The sequence below is a fragment of the Brachionichthys hirsutus genome, chromosome 19 (assembly GCF_040956055.1).
Source record: "Brachionichthys hirsutus isolate HB-005 chromosome 19, CSIRO-AGI_Bhir_v1, whole genome shotgun sequence".
NCBI lineage: Eukaryota > Metazoa > Chordata > Actinopteri > Lophiiformes > Brachionichthyidae > Brachionichthys > Brachionichthys hirsutus.
Genome location: NC_090915.1, coordinates 11,812,656 through 11,836,101, shown reverse-complemented (window position 1 = coordinate 11,836,101; position 23,446 = coordinate 11,812,656). Strand labels below are relative to the sequence as shown.

The following is a 23,446-nucleotide window of genomic DNA, read 5'->3' as shown; positions in this document are numbered from 1 at the left end:
TTGCGTCATCAGTCGCGCTGGAATGCTGGATCTCTGCTGTCCGGCAGAGACGCGTTCAGGGAGTGCGGGAATTGCGGGAATTGCGGGTATTGCGGGTGTTTCCTGTGCCGTTTACCCAGCCGCCTCCTCGCCTGGTCCCGCCATGCTGCTCGTGCTGAGAGGCGCTTCCTGAAGCTGTCGTCCAGATGTTGGTGGCCAGCAGACGACCTCTGGGCTGACCTCTGGGCTGACCTCTGGGCTGGCCTCAGATCTGTCGTTACCTGGTCGGACTCTCGTCTGTAGATGCAGGGCCGCTCCACCAGTCTGGTTCTGGTTCTGGGTCTGGTTCTGGTTCTGGGTCCTCGTCTGTAGATGCAGGGTCGCTCCACCAGTCTGGTTCTGGTTCTGGTTCTGGTTCTGGGTCCTCGTCTGTAGATGCAGGGCCGCTCCACCAGTCTGGGTCTGGTTCTGGTTCTGGGTCCTCGTCTGTAGATGGCGTTGCACGACAATAGGCTGGAGTCCTAATCCACCATCCGGTCTCCTGAGCCCTCCCTCTGACCTTTTGACCTTACAGCCCGGGTCCCCCGGCTCCTCTGCCGTCTCACTCATTGTTGCTCTGGCTCCAGACAAGGACACTTCAAACCTCAACAGAGACCCGGACCCGGACCCGGACCCGGTTTCAAGCAGGACTCCTAGCCCGACGGTCGCATGGAGCGCTTCACCCTGCTGCTCTGCATGGCTGCTGCAGCCGCCGGTAAGTCTGCAGGACACTCTGTCCCTGTCTGTCTCTCTGTCTCTGTCTGTCTCTGTCTCTCTCTCTCTGTCTCTGTCTGTCTCTGTCTGTCTCTCCCTGTCGCTGTCTCTCTGTCTGTCTCTCTCCCTGTCTCTCTCTCTGTCTCTCTCTCTGTCTCTCCCTGTCGCTGTCTGTCTCTCTCTCTGTCCCTGTCTCTCTGTCTCTGTCTCTGTCTCTCTGTCTCTCTCTGTCTCTGTCTCTGTGTCTCTCTCTGTCCCTGTCTCTCTCTGTCCCTGTCTCTGTCTGATCATTGATCTCTGTCTGATCATTGATCTCTGCGTCTGATCGTTGATCTCTGTCTGATCGTTGATCTCTGCGTCTGATCGTTGATCTCTGCGTCTGATCGTTGATCTCTGCGTCTGATCGTTGATCTCTGTCTGATCATTGATCGCTGTCTGATCATTGATCTCTGTCTGATCGTTGATCTCTGTCTGATCATTGATCTCTGCGTCTGATCGTTGATCTCTGTCTGATCGTTGATCTCTGCGTCTGATCGTTGATCTCTGTCTGATCGTTGATCTCTGTCTGATCGTTGATCTCTGCGTCTGATCGTTGATCTCTGCGTCTGATTGTTGATCTCTGCGTCTGATCGTTGATCTCTGTCTGATCATTGATCGCTGTCTGATCATTGATCTCTGCGTCTGATCATTGATCTCTCTGTCTGATCATTGATCTCTGCGTCTGATCGTTGATCTCTGCGTCTGATCGTTGATCTCTGTCTGATCGTTGATCTCTGTCTGATCGTTGATCTCTGTCTGATCGTTGATCTCTGCGTCTGATCGTTGATCTCTGCGTCTGATCGTTGATCTCTGCGTCTGATCGTTGATCTCTGCGTCTGATCGTTGATCTCTGCGTCTGATCGTTGATCTCTGTCTGATCGTTGATCTCTGTCTGATCGTTGATCTCTGCGTCTGATCATTGATCTCTGTCTGATCATTGATCTCTGCGTCTGATCATTGATCTCTACGTCTGATCGTTGATCTCTGTCTGATCGTTGATCTCTGCGTCTGATCATTGATCTCTGCGTCTGATCATTGATCTCTGTCTGATCGTTGATCTCTGCGTCTGATCATTGATCTCTGCGTCTGATCGTTGATCTCTGTCTGATTGTTGATCTCTGTCTGATCGTTGATCTCTGTCTGATCGTTGATCTCTGCGTCTGATCGTTGATCTCTGTCTGATCGTTGATCTCTGCGTCTGATCATTGATCTCTGCGTCTGATCATTGATCTCTGCGTCTGATCATTGATCTCTGCGTCTGATCATTGATCTCTGTCTGATCATTGATCTCTGCGTCTGATCATTGATCTCTGCGTCTGATCATTGATCTCTGCGTCTGATCATTGATCTCTGCGTCTGATCGTTGATCTCTGCGTCTGATCGTTGATCTCTGTCTGATCGTTGATCTCTGCGTCTGATCATTGATCTCTGTCTGATCGTTGATCTCTGCGTCTGATCATTGATCTCTGCGTCTGATCATTGATCTCTGTCTGATCGTTGATCTCTGTCTGATTGTTGATCTCTGTCTGATCGTTGATCTCTGTCTGATCGTTGATCTCTGTCTGATCGTTGATCTCTGCGTCTGATCGTTGATCTCTGTCTGATCGTTGATCTCTGTCTGATCGTTGATCTCTGTCTGATCGTTGATCTCTGCGTCTGATTGTTGATCTCTGCGTCTGATCGTTGATCTCTGTCTGATCATTGATCTCTGCGTCTGATCGTTGATCTCTGTCTGATCGTTGATCTCTGTCTGATCGTTGATCTCTGTCTGATCGTTGATCTCTGCGTCTGATTTTTGATCTCTGCGTCTGATTGTTGATCTCTGTCTGATCATTGATCTCTGCGTCTGATCGTTGATCTCTGTCTGATCGTTGATCTCTGTCTGATCGTTGATCTCTGTCTGATCGTTGATCTCTGCGTCTGATTGTTGATCTCTGTCTGATCGTTGATCTCTGCGTCTGATCGTTGATCTCTGTCTGATCATTGATCTCTGCGTCTGATCGTTGATCTCTGCGTCTGATCATTGATCTCTGTCTGATCGTTGATCTCTGCGTCTGATCATTGATCTCTGTCTGATCATTGATCTCTGCGTCTGATCATTGATCTCTACGTCCGATCGTTGATCTCTGTCTGATCGTTGATCTCTGCGTCTGATCATTGATCTCTGCGTCTGATCATTGATCTCTGCGTCTGATCATTGATCTCTACGTCCGATCGTTGATCTCTGTCTGATCGTTGATCTCTGCGTCTGATCATTGATCTCTGCGTCTGATCATTGATCTCTGCGTCTGATCGTTGATCTCTGCGTCTGATCGTTGATCTCTGCGTCTGATCGTTGATCTCTGTCTGATCGTTGATCTCTGCGTCTGATCGTTGATCTCTGTCTGATCGTTGATCTTTGCGTCTGATCATTGATCTCTGTCTGATCGTTGATCTCTGTCTGATCATTGATCTCTGCGTCTGGCTGCAGTCTTTGTGTTTAGTGAATTTATCCGTGATGCACCCGACGTGTCCTGGCAGGGACGCCGTGCTGAATATGCCCCCCCCCCCTGCAGCAGTTTTCCCACCGGGAGACCGGCACGATGTTAAATACCACAACGACGTTGCTGCCCCCCCCAGACTCTCCCTCCACGGCTGAAGGAAAAGCACAAACGTGATTAGTGAGCTGCTCAAGAATGGGGGCTTGAAAATGAATCCTAAAGAGAAGAGCCAGACAGCCAGGGGGGGGGGAGGGGGGGGGGGGTTGGACTGTCTGATAAGTGCTCAGAGAAACCAGGGGATCGGAATAACACAGATAGGAACAGAGACGAGGAGATGCGGCGCCCCAGTTCCATCGCATGTCCGGGACACAGAGGAGACGGAAGAATGATCCGACGCGTTTCTGAGACTTCCAAAGAAACAGGAAGGGATGACGAAGCTTCCTCTGAAGGCCTGCGGTAGTAAAATAAGCAGAGCGCCATGTTAAATATGGCGTCCAGAGTCAAAACAGTCCACTTCCCCTGTTAGCCTGCGGTCAGACTGGGGGGCAGGGAGACGCCACCACTTGTCGGTGCCTCGGAGCGATTTCAATCTCCTCCGGCGTGACGCCCCTCCCAAACAACAATCCACTGACTGCCCCGCTTTTCCTCTGTTTAAATCCGGAGCGCCGTGCCGCGGATGTTCCCGCCGGGGTTTTCCCACGTGGGTTGACCTGCCGGCGGTCCCGGTGCTCCTGGAATAGACATTATGGCTGCGCATATATTACCGTTACCCACACGGTCCCTGCACACATTGTTGGTTCTTGATTAGGAAACCTTGTGCTTTGTTCCGTCTGACCCGGTGCTTCTTGTGATGCAGATGAATGGCTGAGACCGACGCCACGCCGGTAGAACCCGCTTTTAAGAGCAGCTATCTTTAAAGGTCACATCTTCTGGCCTTTTTCCACAAGTTAACGCAGTTCCCAGACACTGATATGAAATATCTGTGACAGTCTTTGGTCCAAACATCAAACAGATGCTGCAGGACAGCGTCCGTCTTTTCTGTCCCAAACAGATGCTGCAGGACAGCGTCCCTCTTTTCTGTCTTAAACAGATGCTGCAGGACAGCGTCCCTCTTTTCTGTCTCAAACAGATGCTGCAGGACAGCGTCCCTCTTTTCTGTCCCAAACAGATGCTGCAGGACAGCGTCTGTCTTTTCTGTCTTAAACAGATGCTGCAGGACAGCGTCCCTCATTTCTGTCTCAAACAGATGCTGCAGGACAGCGTCCCTCATTTCTGTCTCAAACAGATGCTGCAGGACAGCGTCCGTCTTTTCTGTCCCAAACAGATGCTGCAGGACAGCGTCCCTCTTTTCTGTCCCAAACAGATGCTGCAGGACAGCGTCCCTCTTTTCTGTCTCAAACAGATGCTGCAGGACAGCGTCCGTCTTTTCTGTCTCAAACAGATGCTGCAGGACAGCGTCCGTCTTTTCTGTCTCAAACAGATGCTGCAGGACAGCGTCCGTCTTTTCTGTCTCAAACAGATGCTGCAGGACAGCGTCCGTCTTTTCTGTCTTAAACAGATGCTGCAGGACAGCGTCCGTCTTTTCTGTCTCAAACAGATGCTGCAGGACAGCGTCCGTCTTTTCTGTCTTAAACAGCTCTCTCAGAAAAGCGAGCGCCACGGCGACGTGATGAATCATGAAGGCTTTACTTTACACGTCTCCCTCAAGAGACAAATGTCTTACAGCTCTGAGCTAAGAGTCCCTCTTTGTATTCTGCTAGCACGACAACATGTAGCTTTAACCAGAGCTGGTTGCGGCTTCATGACCAGAGAGAACAAAGAACACGTCTCCACTTCTGTCTCTCCCTCTGAGAGACAAAGTTTTGTGTCCAGTCCAGCGTTAAATTGGGCGAGTCAGGCTCCAAGTGTTTAGCACACACTAAAGCAGTTAGAGAGAGTGTGTGTGTGTGTGTGTGTGTGGACGTGGATGTGGATGTGCGGAGCGCAGACACAGGGAGAGCACACACACACATTGTGTCAGAATCAGAAAAACTTTATTAACCCCGTGAGGGGTAATTTGTTGCACAGCCAGCAGAGACACACAATTAAAACATAAAAAGTGCACGAGGCATACAGGCTGTTCTAACGTTCTCACGATGACGTCACGACGGGAGACATTTCTGCCAGACGCGTTTCAGTGCGTGATTACAGAACTACTCAAAGGACGCAGGACTGACTGGCTGCTTTATTTGGCCTTTTTGGGGCTGATAAGGACCCAAACCCACCAAAACGGTGTAGAACCAGTGAGTCCTCTTTAACCTGCCGGCTTCCAGCCCTGCTTTCCGTGCTACGCCTTCATTTGACTGAACCTCGAATGATGAACGGACGGATGGCTGGAATGAGGGGAGTGTTGTTAGAGCGCACGACCCACTTCATCTGGGTCCTGATGGACAAAATGTTCTGCTAAATGTTAAAATGTTCTGCTAAAGTGCTTCAAACGCCAGACTTTTTTGTCCACCTACGCTGTACATACTATGTGTCTTTTTAATTTATTGTAATTTTGCATTTGAGGTGTAATTTATTTTGAATTTATTATTTTATATCTGTGGAGTAATTTATTTTTAATGTATTATTTTGCATCAAGTTAGTAATTTAATATTAGAGATATTAAATTGGAGATAGTACTTGTACTGTAATACGTGCTACTGTGTGACTGTACCTTGTACTCTAACATTCTATCTAATAAATATATTCATCATCATCATCACGTCACGCTTTTCCACCAACCAGGATGCTCTTCCTCCACCGCGTCGAACCTGCTGAGAAACCCTTTCATCGTAAACGTTTCTGCATCGTCATGTCTGTCCCGGTCCGTCTGTCCCGGTCCGTCTGTCCCGGTCCGTCTGTCCCGGTCCGTCTGCAGCTCAGAACCGAAGCTCGAGATAGAAGCACCAAGCGGGAATGTTCCCGTTGGTCCACTGTAGAGCTGATCGCCGTTCTGCGGCCCGTCCCGTAGGATTCTCACGACCCTTTAAATGTAACACAGAGCCGTTTGTCTGTGTTCAGTCTGGGTGGGGCGTGGGGCAGGTAAGAACCTGCTCCTGCTGGAGCTGCTACATGAAGCAAAGGTTCATTGATCGGGACTGATTGGGCAGTGAAGCGCTTCAACACTAAACGTGCTAATTATGCCGCCAATTAGCGCTCTGATGATTCATTGTGTTTACTCTGACGCCCCCACCCAGAAACCGATGGCGTCTGGGGTGCCTGGGCGCCGGTATAACACCATGGCGTGCGGTTTACGCCTGCAGCTGCTGCTCCACTCAGATCCATCTCCAGTCTGGACGGCTAATTACGAGCAGCAGCTGCAGCACGGAGCGAGCGAGGGATGGGCCTTCCCCACGGCGCCGGTGGACTCGCTGTTCTGCCGACTTCCGTCAGCGCCGAGGCGGCAGGCGAATGGCTCCCAGAGGTGAAAACAGAACATGTGCGAACTCGGGCCGTCTCCAGACCCCCCAGCAGCGCACAGTCCTGAACCATTAGGCGGAGAAGACAAATTTCCTTCTGATGGAATTTCAGGACTGGAGAGGTGAGATAGTCAGGAGGTGTGTGTGTGTGTGTGTGCGTGCAGTGTGTAGCATGCGGTATGAGGGGTGAGAGGCCAGGGGACAGTGGGGGCCCCTGCAGAGCACTGATAAGAGCTTGTTTACCTTCCTGTGGATGGTCAGACCTCAATCTGCAGCTGCGGAAACGCCAGACAATAGGTGTGTGTGTGTGTGGGTGTCGGCGGGGGGGGGGGGTCAGACAGACTCGAGCCAACCTTGAAGCTCCCCCTCCACCGCTGACTCCGCCCTCCCATCACGTCGTCCGATCCTGGACACAAACGTTTCCTCAGGAGACGGTCGCTCCAGACGCCGTGCCCCCCCCCCCCCCCTATTTTTCTTTCCTTTCTACCTCCCTTTCCTTTCAAGTTGTGTTAGTCCTACTTCTGCATTTGAACTCTTAGCAGCAGGGGGGGGGGGCGTAGATCCAGTTACTGGCAGCGGGACCTGAGTCCCTGGAAACTAAATCAACATTTAGTCAAGAGAAACGTTAAACCCTCCAACTCGCCCTGCCGGTCTGTCTGTCGCTGTAGATGCCGAGACCGAGTCCAGAGAGTCTCCAGACCGAGACGAGACCGAGTCCAGAGAGTCTCCAGACCGAGACGAGACCGAGCCCAGAGAGTCTCCAGACCGAGACGAGACCGAGTCCAGAGAGTCTCCAGACCGAGACGAGACCGAGCCCAGAGAGTCTCCAGACCGAGACGAGACCGAGTCCAGAGAGTCTCCAGACCGAGACGAGACCGAGCCCAGAGAGTCTCCAGACCGAGACGAGACCGAGTCCAGAGAGTCTCCAGACCGAGACGAGACCGAGTCCAGAGAGTCTCCAGACCGAGACGAGACCGAGCCCAGAGAGTCTCCAGACCGAGACGAGACCGAGTCCAGAGAGTCTCCAGACCGAGACGAGACCGAGCCCAGAGAGTCTCCAGACCGAGACGAGACCGAGTCCAGAGAGTCTCCAGACCGAGACGAGACCGAGCCCAGAGAGTCTCCAGACCGAGACGAGACCGAGTCCAGAGAGTCTCCAGACCGAGACGAGACCGAGTCCAGAGAGTCTCCAGACCGAGACGAGACCGAGCCCAGAGAGTCTTTGAGACCGAGACGAGACCGAGCCCAGAGAGTCTCCAGACCGAGACGAGACCGAGCCCAGAGAGTCTCCAGACCGAGACGAGACCGAGCCCAGAGAGTCTCCAGACCGAGACGAGACCGAGCCCAGAGAGTCTCCAGACCGAGACGAGACCGAGCCCAAAGAGTCTCCAGACCGAGACGAGACCGAGCCCAGAGAGTCTTTGAGACCGAGACGAGACCGAGCCCAGAGAGTCTCCGAGACCTACCAGTATCAGGTGTAACCGTGACCATCTGTAAAGCCCTGGACCTTGGCCACGTGTGATCAGTCCTTCATTCTGAGTGCTTTAGAATTAATGCTCACTTCTGAGCGTGCTTTTCATGAATGGAGCCCCTTTCCTCGTGTCCCATGATGCCTTCTGTTCACGCTACTCCTCATACACAACAACTACATGGAAAGCAGTAACCATAAACGCGTCATCCGGGGTCAAGAGGGCAAAAGAGGGACCGACCTCTGGGCCGTGGACTCTGTCTCAGCAGATCCAGAGACAAACAACTTCATGGATGTTTGAGCAACAGACATTAAGAGAGGGTCGGGCTAACAGGAAGCCAGCCTTGGGGGGGGGGCTCTTCTTGATTCGCTGGAGCATAAAGTTGGACGCTTGTCCAGGAATCCTCCCCCACCATAACCGGTGCCTGGAGCTGAAGACCAGGATGGGGAAGTGAAAGTTCTCTCAGCCCCGCTGACGGGCGTTTTAGCAGCCGCTGATTTGCTGTCTCTCCATCGTCCTCGCTCGCCGTCCGTTCAGCGCGTGATGACACAGCCTTTGACTAATGCCTCTTCTAAATAAGGCACATCCTGTTGACCTTCCAAAGCCTGCTATTTCCTGTTGACCCTTTCCTCCCCTTGCTCTTTCTTCCTGGTGCCGCTGGTTCTACAGCACGTCTCCGCTCTGAGGGACCGTGTCCCGCTGCGTGGATAGAAGCCGTGACGGATGGCGGTGAAGCGATGCGTCAGATCACGCTGGCTTTTTGTCTCAGCACCTGGTCTTTGCAGGTCGTTGAGGCATGCATAGTGGAAGCTGATGGATCATCTGAGACTCGGTCCAGAATCGAGGCCTGGTCAGAGGGGGGGAGATCGATCCCCAATGGCACCGGGATATAGACACGGCTTCTGCATTCATGCTTTGTCTTTCAGCCTCGCCCCAGACATGTGAACCGAAGGAGGGCCACGAGGGAAGGATCTACCTGAGTGAGATGCTGATTGGCTGCTGGACGAGCTTCACCAACCAGGACAAGGGAGAAGTCCACATCCTGAACCTGAACTTTGACCCCCTGGTAAGCATTTATAATGAGCTTCTCGTGATAATCAGATCAAAGGAAACAACATCCGATTGTTGAGGAGTAAACAAGTTTTAAAATGCTCTTAAAGCAGTGATCCAGCTGGGAGGGGCTCTGGCTCTTCATCCCATACGCATCACTCCGTGATCCGCTTCAGCCACCCTGAAGGTGGAAGGTCCAGCGACCTGCAGGGCCGCAAACCCACCTGTGTCGTTCCACCCGGGGGGGGGGTCATGTGATGCATGGAAGCGGATAAATACCCTCACAGAGATTTTGATGCATCTCGTTTAACTCGTTAAACGGCGGAGGTTGTAAATTATAACTGGAATGCGGCTCTTAAGTCAGAGTGTTTGCTGTGGGAAGCCTGAGACGTCCGGAGCAGCCTGGCGGCCCGCCTGGCGCTGCTGGGCAGCAGCTGGGCAGGAGGTCACAAGACGAGCTGACGCAGTGGGACAAGAACGGCACGTTGAAAGCTTAGCGTCCAGACAGGAAACTCCAAGCAGGAGACGGCTGACGTACAGGAAGTCCACCATCCTTACACAATAAGAGTCAGAGGTGGAAGTCAGTTTCGCAAACCGCTTGTCTTTCGGTGCTCGATCAGCAAACTCTGACTTGTTATCGGTTTGAAATGAAAGGCCAATAAATGAGCATCGAGTTTTGTCTTGCTTGGAATTCCTTCGTCAGCCGAACAGGCTCTGGTAGCGCAGCTTGTTTTCCTTTCAGCTCCATGTAATCCCAGAGAGCTGTAATCTCTGTTGTTGTGCTGAGCCAGACTCCATTTTTCACTGTCCGACTCTCGCTCTGCCCACATCGGCCATTTCTTTATCGGCCTGCTGCTCGTTGGCTCCCTTCGTTTCTTCTCCTTCTAGTTTGAGGAGCTGCTGTTTATTTTCTGCTTTTATTTTTCTCTGTTGGTCATTCCTTCTCTGACCAGATGTGGGGGTGCGGTACGAAGGCCGCCTGCATCCATCACCGTTCTAAAAGCTGGAAACTTTCACCAGTAAACTAATTTCACTTATGTTTGAGTTTATACGCCTTTTTTACTTAATTCGCTCATTTAATCTGACATTTGAGGATGTTGAACTTTATGAGAGCAGAGATGCAGCTCCTCATTTCGGTGTGGACGCAGGTCCTTGTCGTTCTCAGAGAAGAGCAAACATATTGCTTAACTCTTTGGCACATCTTTGTTCTCATTAAATAGATCGCAGTATTTCAGCATAGTAATGTTCTGGAAATTAGAAGAACAGGCAGTGATTGATGACTCAACAACTTTCAAGCATATTGGGAAATACTGGGAATTCATCAGCATTCCATTAAGAGAAAACCGGCATATGCAAAAAGCAAAGGATCAATGATGCAAGTATTCTTACTGAAAGTGCAAATCACAAACAAAACAAAACAAGAACAAGACTTCAGGTCCGGTTTACCCAGAGGAGGTCCTGTTAGCCTGCTAGCTGCATGGCTGCAGTCACGGGGCCACGCAGCGGTTCCAGCCTGGTCTCAGACGGCCCAGTTGTTGTCCAGGGACCCCGAGCCGGCTAGCGCCTTTAGCTTCGAGCTCGTCCCACTCCTCCGTCTCTAAAATGTAGGTGCTGCCTTAGTGGTGAACTCAAAGAATTTAATGAAGACTACGTGTCAGTGACGTGCAAAAATTGTAAAGTTTGGCTTTTATGGCTGAATCTGCACCGCTAGCCGGATCAGAAGCCTTGGAGGTCACATCCTGCAGGACGATGAGGACTGTCATCAAAGGACCGTAGACGTAAGATGTCCAGACATCAGCAGAGCCTTCATCAGCAGAGCCTTCATCAGCAGAGCCTTCATCAGCAGAGCCTTCATCAGCACCACACTTGCTTTAGAACGGACTTTTGCTCGTAACCACAGACGAAGCTGAACATTCTCGTCTTTTGCTGTAAGTAGCAGTCCGGTGGGACGTTTGCTCTCCCCCCGACATTCTTTATTCTCTCTTTTCTGCTCTTGCCTCCTTCCCCATCCTCTTTGTTGCTGCTGGTGATTTACAACCTGCCAGAGACGGTTGACTCTGTTTGACTGCACAGAGAGAATTATAAGGAGAGCGTCAACGACCCGCCGCAGGCCCGGAGGAGCTCTCCATTGATGTCACGCTCCGGCTCGGGTCGTCAGGCTCCTGGCTCGGAACCAAGAATAGACCAGCCGAGCCAATTCAAGCCAAAAGAATAACTGGAAACTGCATCGGTAAAGGCCGGTCGAAACATGTTCTGGAGAAAAACACGCCTGACAAGGAAAAACAATGGTGCCTTGCAAGCGCAGGAACAAAGGTAGCAAAGGTGAGTGATCAGGGTCAGCGACGGGCCCGGGTCAGAACCAAGAAGAGCCGGAAGGGAAGGCAAAGCTACAGACAATGAAGCTCATTAGAACAGAGCGTTTAAGGAAAAGGCCCCTGAGTTATCTCCGTGTGCGTAATATCGGGGCTCTGAGCATGCCCCCCCCCCCCCCCCCCCCACACACACACACACACACCAAACCATAAAACTGAACCAATTTCACTTCCATCCAAACCCAATTATCTGGGACTATTACCAGTGAAAGTCATTTGAATTAGGATTTATTGGAATGAAGTACTCGGGAATATTGTGGAATATTAATAAGACTTAATATTCCACAGTGAAAAGGTCTATTCACCAGCACAAGGTGATCAATACAGCGGTACCGGCTACATCTCTCTCTCTCTCTCTCTCTCTCCTACATCTCTCTCTCTTTATCTCTCCTTCTACATCTCTCTCTCTCTCTCTCTCTCTCTCTTTCTCTGTCTGTCTCTCCTACATCTCTCTCTCTTTATCTCTCCTTCTACATCTCTCTCTCTCTCTTTCTCTGTCTCTCTCTCTCTGTCTGTCTCTCCTACATCTCTCTCTCTTTATCTCTCCTTCTACATCTCTCTCTCTCTCTCTCTCTCTCTGTCTGTCTCTCCTACATCTCTCTCTCTTTATCTCTCCTTCTACATCTCTCTCTCTCTCTCTCTCTCTGTCTGTCTCTCCTACATCTCTCTCTCTTTATCTCTCCTTCTACATCTCTCTCTCGCTCTCTCTCTGTCTCTGGAGGTTCGTAAAACGCATGTTTTTATATTTACACGGAGTCCCAGCTTCTACCTGGAGATTTCCACCGCTGGAGACCAGAACCTCTGGGCGGTCCCGTCTCGTTGGAGCTGCAGCGCTGCTGGCATACAGATGTTTTAACGTATAATGAGATTATAATCCTCCTTTCCTTTCAGGATGCCAAGATGTTCATCCTGGAGATGAGCAGCGCCACGCCCATGAGCCTCATCCTCAGGTCGGCAGTCAGGGTCTACGGCGTCGCCAGCCTCAACGCTGGCGTTCACGTCTATGTGAGTGGCTGTTCGCTCGCCAACATGCTTCAGCATTCATTTGTTTCAGTATACTGCCCCCCAAGGGTGGAACTGTTTGACTCCTGCCCTCAAAACACGCACCTCTTTGGCCTCCTCCATTCATTCATTCATTTGCCAACCGCTTATTCCGTCATCGGGTCGCGGGCCAAGCTGGAGCCAATCCCAGCAGTCAATGGGCGAGAGGCAGGGGACACCCTGGACAAGCCGCCAGTCCATCGCAGGGCAACACAGAGACACACAACCAGCCACACACACACACTCACACCTACGGGCAATTTAGCGTCACCAATCAGCCCAGGCTGCATGTTTGGTGGGAGGAAGCCGGAGAACCCGGAGAGAACCCGGAGAGAACCCACGCAGACACGGGGAGAACATGCAAACTCCTCACAGAATGGCCACAAGCCGGAGACGAACCCACGACCATCTCGCTGTGAGGCAACAGTGCTAACCACTGCGCCACCGAGCCGCCTCTGGCCTCCTTCAAAACGGCCCTAAAAATACACCTTTCAGGGGGGCAGAAACGGAGATAGTCATCACGACTCTCTCCGGATCAACCCCCCCCCCCCCCTTCTTTGTCCACCCACGTTGTCCATATTATGTGTCTTTTTTATTTTAATTTATTTTAATTTTGCATCTGTGGTGTAATTTATTTTTATTTTATTGTTATTTTGCATTAACTGAGTAATTTATTATTAGTTGTATTGGTATTGTTAAATGTTGATGATTTATGTACGAAGGACTTTCAACGGAAACAAATGCTCCTCTTAGACGGGATGTTTGACTGTACTTGTACTGGAGTACATGCTACTGTGTGACTGTACTTGTACTGTAATACATGCTACTGTGTGACTGTACTTGTACTGGAGTACATGCTACTGTGTGACTGTACTTGTACTGGAGTACATGCTACTGTGTGACTGTACTTGTACCGGAGTACATGCTACTGTTTGATTGTACTTGTACTGGAGTACATGCTACTGTTTGATTGTACTTGTACTGGAGTACATGCTACTGTTTGACTGTACTTGTACTGGAGTACATGCTACTGTTTGATTGTACTTGTACTGGAGTACATGCTACTGTTTGATTGTACTTGTACTGGAGTACATGCTACTGTTTGATTGTACTTGTACTGGAGTACATGCTACTGTTTGACTGTACTTGTACTGGAGTACATGCTACTGTTTGATTGTACTTGTACTGGAGTACATGCTACTGTTTGATTGTACTTGTACTGGAGTACATGCTACTGTTTGATTGTACTTGTACTGGAGTACATGCTACTGTTTGATTGTACTTGTACTGGAGTACATGCTACTGTTTGATTGTACTTGTACTCTAACATTCTAGCTAATAAATATATTCATCATCATCATCATCACTGTCTTGTTCACATAAAGCTTGATGTAAACTCCATTCTTCTCCACGGCCCAGAGCAAGCGGCGCTGTCTGGGCCGTGGACGATGCATATATTTATATATTTGTACCTTTATGGAGCCGGCTCCAGCCGACCGCGGTGACGCACAAAGCTAAAAAAGGTCCATTTCCTGGCCCCACTCAGGAAGCGAAGGAAAGAGCATGGCTCCAGCCGGGTTGTGAAACTGGGCTCGTGGACCCTCAACCATAATAAACATCCCTGTGTAGAGCTGGGTGGAGTGATGGGGGGGTCCAACATGGAACGATGAAGCCGGCCGGCGGGCATTGCTGCAGGCACGGAACGCGGAACACGGAACACGGAACACGGAACACGGACAGACTCCCGGATCCTTCTGTGGTCTCTTGAAATAGAATTGAACTGAAGTGATTGACACCACTTGACCTTTGCTTCGCAGGTAAACAAGAACGCCAGCATTGTTCTGCACGGTGATCAGCATCGCAACAACATCCACCAGGTCGACTTTCCCAGTGGAGATGAGGAGCTGGTGCAGTGGGCGGCGCAGACGTTTGGGGGGGTGACGTCATTCACCACAATCAGAAATCTGAAAACAATCTCATCGACGGGAACAAACGGTGAGAATGACTTTTCATCCTGTTTGATCTATTTGCATTCTGTAACGCCGGCGGGCCCAGGAGGAAGCGACAGGTGCGAGTCATCGGTCTGGACAGGTAGGGCGAGATGAAACGGGAACGCCAGAGAGAAAGAACATCCTGCAGGATGTGCGTCTTCATTCACGGTGAAACCACATGTATGGAGCAGAAGAGCAAGAGGCCCAGGCCCGGCTCAGCCCAGGCCCGGCTCAGCCCTGCTTCAGAACCGCTTCCCTTCACTTACAGCAGCTGTAAAACACGCGGCTGATGAAATGCTAAAAGCTTCAGAAAGTTTCTCTCCGCTTCAGGGACCTTTGGGTTTGCAGCGGGAACCCATTCATATCTTTTTATTCCAGATTAACGCAGATTAATTAATTATTATCAGCGACCCCGCCTCCACCTCCTCAAACCCAGTGTTGGTTTGAGCCTTCATCTCGGTGAAGGCAGCGTGCTGACAGGACGCCGCCACAGGTGAGCCGGCAGGTGGAGCTGGAGGCGTGGCTTCACACCTGCTGTTACTTTGATAGGATTTCTGATGGACTAATCTCCGACTGATCTCCTGCCATTATCTTCTATCAGGTGTGACGGTCGGCGGCGGGTCGACGCCCTGCCAGCACCGTACTGCTGCTCGTCATCTTAAATGTGCAGATTAAACGGAGGTGAAATGCTGCGTTTCAGTTTCAGCCGGCGTCGTCCACAAGGGCCTTCAGGTCCTTCAGCGCCTTCAGGTCCTCTAGGGCCTTCGGTCCTTCAGGTCCTTCAGGTCGTTTAGGGCCTTCAGGTCCTTCAGGTCCTTCAGCGCCTTCAGGTCCTTTAGGTCCTTTAGGTCCTTCAGGTCCTTTAGGTCCTTTAGGTCCTTTAGGTCCTTTAGGTCCTTCAGGTCCTTCAGCGCCTTCAGGTCCTTTAGGTCCTTTAGGTCCTTTAGGTCCTTCAGGTCCTTCAGCGCCTTCAGGTCCTCCACGCAGGGCAGGACATCCGTCGCTGTTTTGCCGTGTCCCTCCGCCCATAACGGCGAGTCAGGTGAACTTGCGTAGGCCTCGTCGTAGGCGGTCCGATAGACACGGCGACGGCACACGAGCCAGGTTTCTAGAACGTCATACGATCATCGCTTGTGTTTAGAGGAAGAGGAGCTTTAACTCGTGTTGCCCGGCAACAAGTCGATTAAGAAGTAGTTTGAGTTTATAAAGTGATGCAGCCGCCGTGTGTTTTTCAGGAACCCGACCTGGCTCTCCAGACTGCGCTCTAGAGAACGAAGATGCTATAGAGAAGCATTTCATGAACATAAAGACAGCAGGCTTGGATTCATCACTCAAGTCTTGCTCGCCACCTCAGATGGGCCGCGGCGATGAAGCTGAGCTTCACATCATCAACATCCCAGAGGACGCCAGCGCCCGGTGAGCCCCGAGGTCCGGCGAGAAGGTTCTTATCTTTGCTTGAGACGTTTCTGTAATTGAAATCATGATGTTGCAGCAACGTGTCTCTTCGTGTGGACATTAAGAGGACCAGCGTGTTCCTCAGGGGCCCTCGGGGCACAAGCTGGACCTTCCTCAACCCCCCGGACACCCAGTTCGGTGTAAGCGCACCTCCAGCACACGCCAAGCGTTGCTGTGGAAATGTGCTTTAACCCTTTGCATGACCTTCTCTCTGCAGTCTAACAATGACATCGTGCTGCCGGCCAGTGCCTTCAGGATCCCGCCCTCACTGCTCTTTGACAATGACAGCGCAGAGAGCGTGCTGCCGGCCATGGCCCTCAGGATCCCGCCCTCACTGCTCTTTGACAATGACAGCGCAGAGAGCGTGCAGCTGGAGGCGCTCAGATACTTCAAGGCCGGCGCTTTCAGCAGCTACACCGAGCTCAGACCAAAGGAAGCCACTATTTCATTGGTCCTCGGGAAAAAAGAAAGCCCCGAAGGTAAGAGGAAGAACAGCACGAGCTAATGATCATCTTCCTCTTCATCACCACTGAGTGACGGCTGGACGTGAATGTGGGAGGTTTCGTCTTGGGGCCAAACAGACTTGAGAATGAGCGTTTGAATAGCAGAGCATGCCGTGTGTGTTAAGAATAATTCAAGTTCATGAATATGATTGCTTCTGACTCAGGCTCAGAAATGTTCCCAGACCCAGTGGTTCCCGTTACCACTAATGCCCCCCATCAGATGCCCCTGCTGATGCAGCTGTTCGGCTCTCCCGACTACCGTGTTCCTCTGGACCCGGACGCCAAGGTGCAGAGCGACAGGAGAGTTTATGCAGAGGTCAGAGGTCCTTCGCCCTCGTTTCTCAGAGTGTCGCTCGACTGCTGACGTCCAACGTCTAAAGGCGTCTTCTGTCTCTGCAGATTTCAGGACATACTTTAGGGAACATAGTCCTGAGCATCAAGGTGGTCCAATGCTCTGTGCGGTCCAAGGGCTCCTGCCCCGTGGTGAAGGAGCTGCCCTTCGTACCACTGGCGTGTTCTGTGGCTTCCTGTCCCGACAGCGCCCGGCTCAGCTTCTCCTTCGACGCCCTCCGGGAGCTGCCGGCCACCACCTGGGACCTGGAATGCTCCGTCAACCTGTGCCACAATGAGGCAGGAGCTCCGACAGACGCACAATGATCCGCCCACGCAGCCTGTTGTGATCCGGTGTGTTTGTCATCGTCTCACTAGAAATGTGGCGATGGGGGAAGAGTGAAGAGGAGCCTGGAGGTAACCGGGCCGTGTCTGCAGCCCCCCAGTGAGTTCAGTTTAAACTCCAAAACACAAACGGCTTGACTTCTAACGGAACTCCTCCATGAGGATTCCTGACTTTATGATCAATTCCTATTAAATTACTATTCATTGTTCAAAAAAGCAAAAACCGGCGAGTCAGAATAAAACAAGAATTGTTTCAGCCGCCGAGCGCCGAGCGGCCCCCTCGCTGCTTAGACCGGTTCCACACTGAAGCACCTCAGCAGACTTTCAGAGGCGTCCTACGTGCAGCGTGAACGTTCTGTCCGTGGCCCCCGGGACACCGTTGCTAGCCGGCTGCTCCGCCCCGGTTGCTGCTGGATTGTTGTTTTAGGTGCATAACAAGTTGTGCACCGCCGGTCGTCATGGCAGTGAACTCAGGATGTGAAGTGAAGCCGGTAAGGGGGGCAGCGCCTCGTCCTTTAGGAAGGACTGCAGGCTGACCTTGTGGCCACAATCAGAAATAATGGCCCTCAGGGGAGGGGGCCCAAGTCCTTTGTGTTTCCAAGAGGGTCTGACTGTACACTGTCCAAACACAGCCGCTATTGTAAGACCACCAGACACAGTCCACTCTGAGGAAAGATGTCTGTCTTCAAAGAAAGACTTGTCTCCAGCGGGACGATTCGTCGGCAGGGACAGCTAAGGATTCGGCCTGAGGCTGAAGAGACGGGAGGTTAGACGGGGATCACCTGGAGCTCGGCAGACGTCTTTGGAGCAGCGTGTTTATTCAGTCGCTTCCTCTGTCCTCCACGCCTCCCAACGGAAGACACAAAGGTCGGCATTCCGGCGCTGCTTCGTGCCAGAGGACTGCGGAAGCCGACTGGACCGCTCATCCCTACTTCCTGTCTAATCTAAGGTGGCGTCGGACTCTTCACGCCCATCAGACCTCGAGGCGTCAACGGGACAGCACACCTCAGCCAGGCCGAAGACCTAACCGGGGGGCCCCCCGGTGGACCCAGCACAGGCTTCCTCTCCCCCTTCCTGGAGCGTCTGCTTCCTCTTCCTGTTTACTCAGCTTTGCTGTCAAAGCCTCACTCGTTCAAACGGACACACCTGGCTACAGGGCGGAGCCTCAAACAGCCCGTCGGAGTCGCTGTGATGTTTGTCACCGTTCTGGTCGAGGAATGTTTCCCTGGAGGAAGATCAACACGCGGGAATGCTGCATCCAAATGCCCACAAGATGGCGCTGCCTCGGTTCCCTACGTCAAAGCTACAGGATTTAATCTAGACATGTATCTTCGGCATTGTGCTGATTGGTTATTGATCTGCTATTGATCACCCGGAGGCTACAACACATACGTTCGCTAAAGAATACAAGCGTGAATGAATCTGCTGGGCTCGTCGTGCGACCAGCGCTAACACGTGAAGGTGAGTAGAGGTCTCAGCCCCCCAGGAGGCAGAGGCAGGTGAGACAAGTCCCCACAGGTAGCGGTAGAAGGGGAGGGACTGAATACACCTGGCTGCGTTTGGCTAAGGCTCACATCAATCCAGAAACGGAACACCCTGAAGCGTTAACTTGATCAGAACTTCCTCAGCGGCTTCGGAGCTGCTATAAAATAACGATCTTTGTGAAGCCCCCGGCGCATGACCCCCCAGGTGTGGAGTTACCTTGTGCAGTCAGATATTGGAAGGGTTGAAGCACGGCCACTGTGTCTCGAGGAATTCCCTTCCTGACCACAGTCGGCGGCGAGAGGCTTTGGGACGGCCTCGTGGGGCGGGGCCACGGGCCTGCAAGTCAAAGGCTCGACTGAGCTTTAGGGCTCACCTGCCGAGCTGGGCGGAGGCAACAGGAGCATTTATTGCTGCCGGCTCCGGGTTCGATGCTTTCCATGATGTTTGTTAGCATTAACGAGCTAGCGCCTGAAGAACGGCGCCAAAGGGGTGCAAATTACAGCCGCATGAATAATTAGAGCACAGGAAGTAACAGAGCGCACCTGTCTCAAATTTCAGTCTGGCTGAGCTCTAATTACGCTGACTCGCTGTTAGATTAAAATATTTTGCTGCACATCATCATCATCATCATCATCAGTCTGTTATTCAGTCCACAGAACGATAGCAGGACCTTTAAAAGAATTCCCAGCATGCCAGGAAACTCTCCAAAACGCTTCTGCTGGCAGCCACATGTTGAAATCAGCCAATCAGAGCAGAGATGAAATGTTTGCACCTGCCGGGCATCGGGAGCAGGTGCTCCTTTCATGCCGTGTTGGAGTCGGTCCTGACTTGTTGTCTTTGGTCATATGTTCCAGCCCCTCCCTGCTCTGATTTCGGCCCCCCCGGCGTGCTGGCCGTCGCCTTCGGAGGGTTCCTGATTGGAGTCGTTCTTATTGGAGCGCTGTGGTTGATCAAAGCGAAGACGGGTAAATGGATTTCTGATGGTTTCCAGAGTTTCTGGCTGTTGCCTGACTGATCTGTTGTCTGACTGATCTGTTGTCTGACTGATCTGTTGTCTGACTGATCTGTTGCCTGACTGATCTGTTGCCTGACCGATCTGTTTGATCCAGGCTACCCGACCGGACTGGACATGAGCTCGACAGCAGCAGGTCTTCCGGGTAAAGGATTTCTCTTCTTCTCTTCTTCTCTTCTTCTCTTCTTCTCTTCCTCTCTTCTTCTCTTCTTCTCTTCCTCTCTTCTTCTCTCCTCTCTTCTCTTCTCTCCTCTTCTCTTCGTCTCACGGCTTCCTCTCTCGTCTTTCTTCAGGATGTCCCTGCTCAGGATCAAAACGACAACCCGTTTCCAAAAACCCCTCCCCCTCTGAGAACAGCAGCGCTAACGCTAGCATTGGAAGCACCCAGAGCACGCCGACCAGTAGCATGGCATGAGGTCGCGGCCTCGTCTCCATTCAAAGTCATGTATATGGTAGTCTGGTTTTGTATTCTCTTTATTTATAAAAACACCCCCCCCCCCCCCCCCCCCAAATTGTCAGTGAAAAGCACAACTGTGGCACCCCAGGCCTGAAATGGCCGTGATCAGGGAGGGCAGCGGGTGACGGATAACTGGGCTGGTGCTGCTCACCTCCGCAGCCCCCCCCAGACAGGAAGTCAATGAGAGGCTCCCAGCAACAGGAAAAACAAAGCCCCTCCCCAAAGGGCGAACAGGAAATGCAGCACATTCCAGGCCGGGGGCCGGGGGCCGTGACGCAGACCGCAGACGCACCAAAGGGTTCGACACCGTGGAAGGTTAGCCGCTACTGAGAGGCCCCCATCAGGTCCAGGTCCAGCATTAGCAGCTACCCCCCCCTCGCTGCTTCAGTCGATGACCCCGACCCCGACCCCCCCACGGCGTGGAGACCTCAGTGATGTCATCGCTCCTCATCCTCTCAGCTGTTTCTGCTGTGCAGGGCCGAGCTACCGTTAGCATGCAGACCCCGAGCAGCAGGAGCCTGGTTGGAGGCGGAGCCTCTCGAGCTCTGCTTCCAAACGCAGACGTTCCGTTTCATCCTGAAGCCTTTTTGAGTTTGATTGAACAACAAACGGATCAATAGCGGTTTCTATTAACGATCTCTTCCTGATCATGACCTTTAGCTGCATCAGCTGCTGTCATGGTAACAGAGACAGACTGCATGCAAGGTGACGCCTGATACAGGGAGCGTGTACTGCGTGTTTCTCTGTACAGGGAGCGTGTACTGCGTGTTTCTCTGTACAGGGAGCGTGTACTGCGTGTTCATACGTACAGGGAGCGTGTACTGCGTGTTTCTCTGTACAGGGCGCGTGTACTGCGTGTTTCTCTGTACAGGGTGCGTGTTTCTCTGTACAGGGAGCGTGTACTGCGTGTTTCTCTGTACAGGGAGCGTGTACTGCGTGTTTCTTTGTACAGGGCGCGTGTACTGCGTGTTTCTCTGTACAGGGTGCGTGTACTGCGTGTTTCTCTGTACAGGGTGCGTGTACTGCGTGTTCATACGTACAGGGAGCGTGCACTGCGTGTTTCTACGTACAGGGTGCGTATACTGCATGTTTCTACGTGCGGGGTGTGTGTACTGTGTGTTTCTCTGTACAGGGTGCGTGTACTGTGTGTTTCTCTGTACAGGGTGCGTGTACTGCGTGTTTCTCTGTACAGGGTGCATGTACTGCGTGTTTCTTTGTACAGGGCGCGTGTACTGCGTGTTTCTCTGTACAGGGTGCGTGTACTGCGTGTTTCTCTGTACAGGGTGCGTGTACTGCGTGTTTCTCTGTACAGGGTGCGTGTACTGGGTCTATTTGGGTCCATTTGTGGACCCAAATGATTTCTAGTTTCTTCTGTTGTATGTTTTGTCAGAAATGACCTTAATAAAGTAAATGTTGCAGGTGTTGCGTCCTGGTCTTTTGAGTGTTAAGAAGTCATTTGAGTCAACACACACAGAACACGTTTACGGACCCACTCGACCTCCGACGGAACATCGTGGTATTTGTGCGTGAACCTCCGGGCCAAGCCGGTCCACAGTGCTCTGTTCTGGCAGAACCGAGGTGGACTGATTTTGCTTTTCTCTGTCTGACATCATACCGTGTGTGTTTACAGCAGGAGTGATGAAAGAGACAGACATCGCTATCAGGAGCTGCAGCTCGAAGCACTTCTTCTGTTTCGCACACTGAATGTTAAAGATGTGCTTCTGGAGGAACGCGCTGCTGCTGTTGCTAAGGAATCACATCCCAATCACATATCAATGTGTTGCTAGGCGCTCAAGGGCAGGGAGTCACGCAAGTGGGAGACATTAGGCAATTAGAAAAGAGTACTTGTTCAGTCACCTAAATGAGTTGGATATGTAATGTACCACAGAAAAATGTAAACTTGATAATTAGCTGAGAATAAAAATGATAATTGAGAATTAAGGAATAACTGGACAAAGGAAGCTGATCTCATCCAACCGCTCGCTCATTCTTTATCTCTGTAGACAGGTTCACCTGCAACAGGTGTTGGACCTCCTGTGGATTCAGAGTGACTTCAGGCTAATCAATAACATTGCATCATTAACTGCTGTTAACCAAATACAGCTAATAATCAGACGATCACCTTATTTGGTTTCCAGTCATATGTCGGTTTGATGTGTTCAAATGAAGAAGGAGAACTGTCTTGATGATGATGATGAATATATTTATTAGATAGAATGTTAGCGTACAAGTACGGTCACACAGTCGCATGTATTACAGTACAAGTACAGTCAAACAGTAGCATGTATTACAGTACAAGTACAGTCAAACAGTAGTATGTATTACAGTTCAAGTACAGTCAAACAGTAGCATGTATTACAGTACAAATAAAGTCACACAGTAGCATGTATTACAGTCAAACAGTAGCATGTATTACAGTACAAATAAAGTCACACAGTAGCATGTATTACAGTACAAGTACAGTCAAACAGTAGCATGTATTACAGTACAAATAGTCACACAGTAGCATGTATTACAGTACAAATAAAGTCACACAGTAGCATGTATTACAGTACAAGTACAGTCAAACAGTAGCATGTATTACAGTACAAGTACAGTCACACAGTAGTATGTATTACAGTTCAAGTACAGTCACACAGTAGCATGTATTACAGTACAAGTACAGTCAAACAGTAGCATGTATTACAGTACAAGTACAGTCACACAGTAGTATGTATTACAGTTCAAGTACAGTCACACAGTAGCATGTATTACAGTACAAATAAAGTCACACGGTAGCATGTATTACAGTCAAACAGTAGCATGTATTACAGTACAAATAAAGTCACACAGTAGCATGTATTACAGTACAAGTACAGTCAAACAGTAGCATGTATTACAGTACAAATAAAGTCACACAGTAGCATGTATTACAGTACAAGTACAGTCAAACAGTAGCATGTATTACAGTACAAGTACAGTCACACAGTAGTATGTATTACAGTTCAAGTACAGTCACACAGTAGCATGTATTACAGTACAAGTACAGTCACACAGTAGCATGTATTACAGTACAAGTACAGTCAAACAGTAGCATGTATTACAGTACAAGTACAGTCAAACAGTAGCATGTATTACAGTACAAGTACAGTCACACAGTAGTATGTATTACAGTTCAAGTACAGTCACACAGTAGCATGTATTACAGTACAAGTACAGTCACACAGTAGCATGTATTACAGTACAAGTACAGTCAAACATCC

The 23,446-nt window shown here is 50.9% G+C and overlaps 1 protein-coding gene across 1 annotated transcript; it reads left to right on the top strand.

Annotated features, from left to right (window-relative positions):
- Positions 1-687: 687 nt before the first annotated feature.
- Positions 688-21,619, top strand: eng (endoglin). The gene is made up of 14 exons (XM_068753259.1): positions 688-733; positions 9,090-9,229; positions 12,477-12,590; positions 14,444-14,621; positions 15,853-16,033; positions 16,110-16,212; positions 16,290-16,304; positions 16,368-16,551; positions 16,740-16,891; positions 16,975-17,205; positions 17,284-17,350; positions 19,590-19,700; positions 19,845-19,892; positions 20,041-21,619. The coding sequence occupies exons 1-14, from the start codon at positions 688-690 to the stop codon at positions 20,160-20,162; spliced, it is 1,692 nt and encodes a 563-aa protein (XP_068609360.1). The 3' UTR covers positions 20,163-21,619.
- Positions 21,620-23,446: the final 1,827 nt, after the last annotated feature.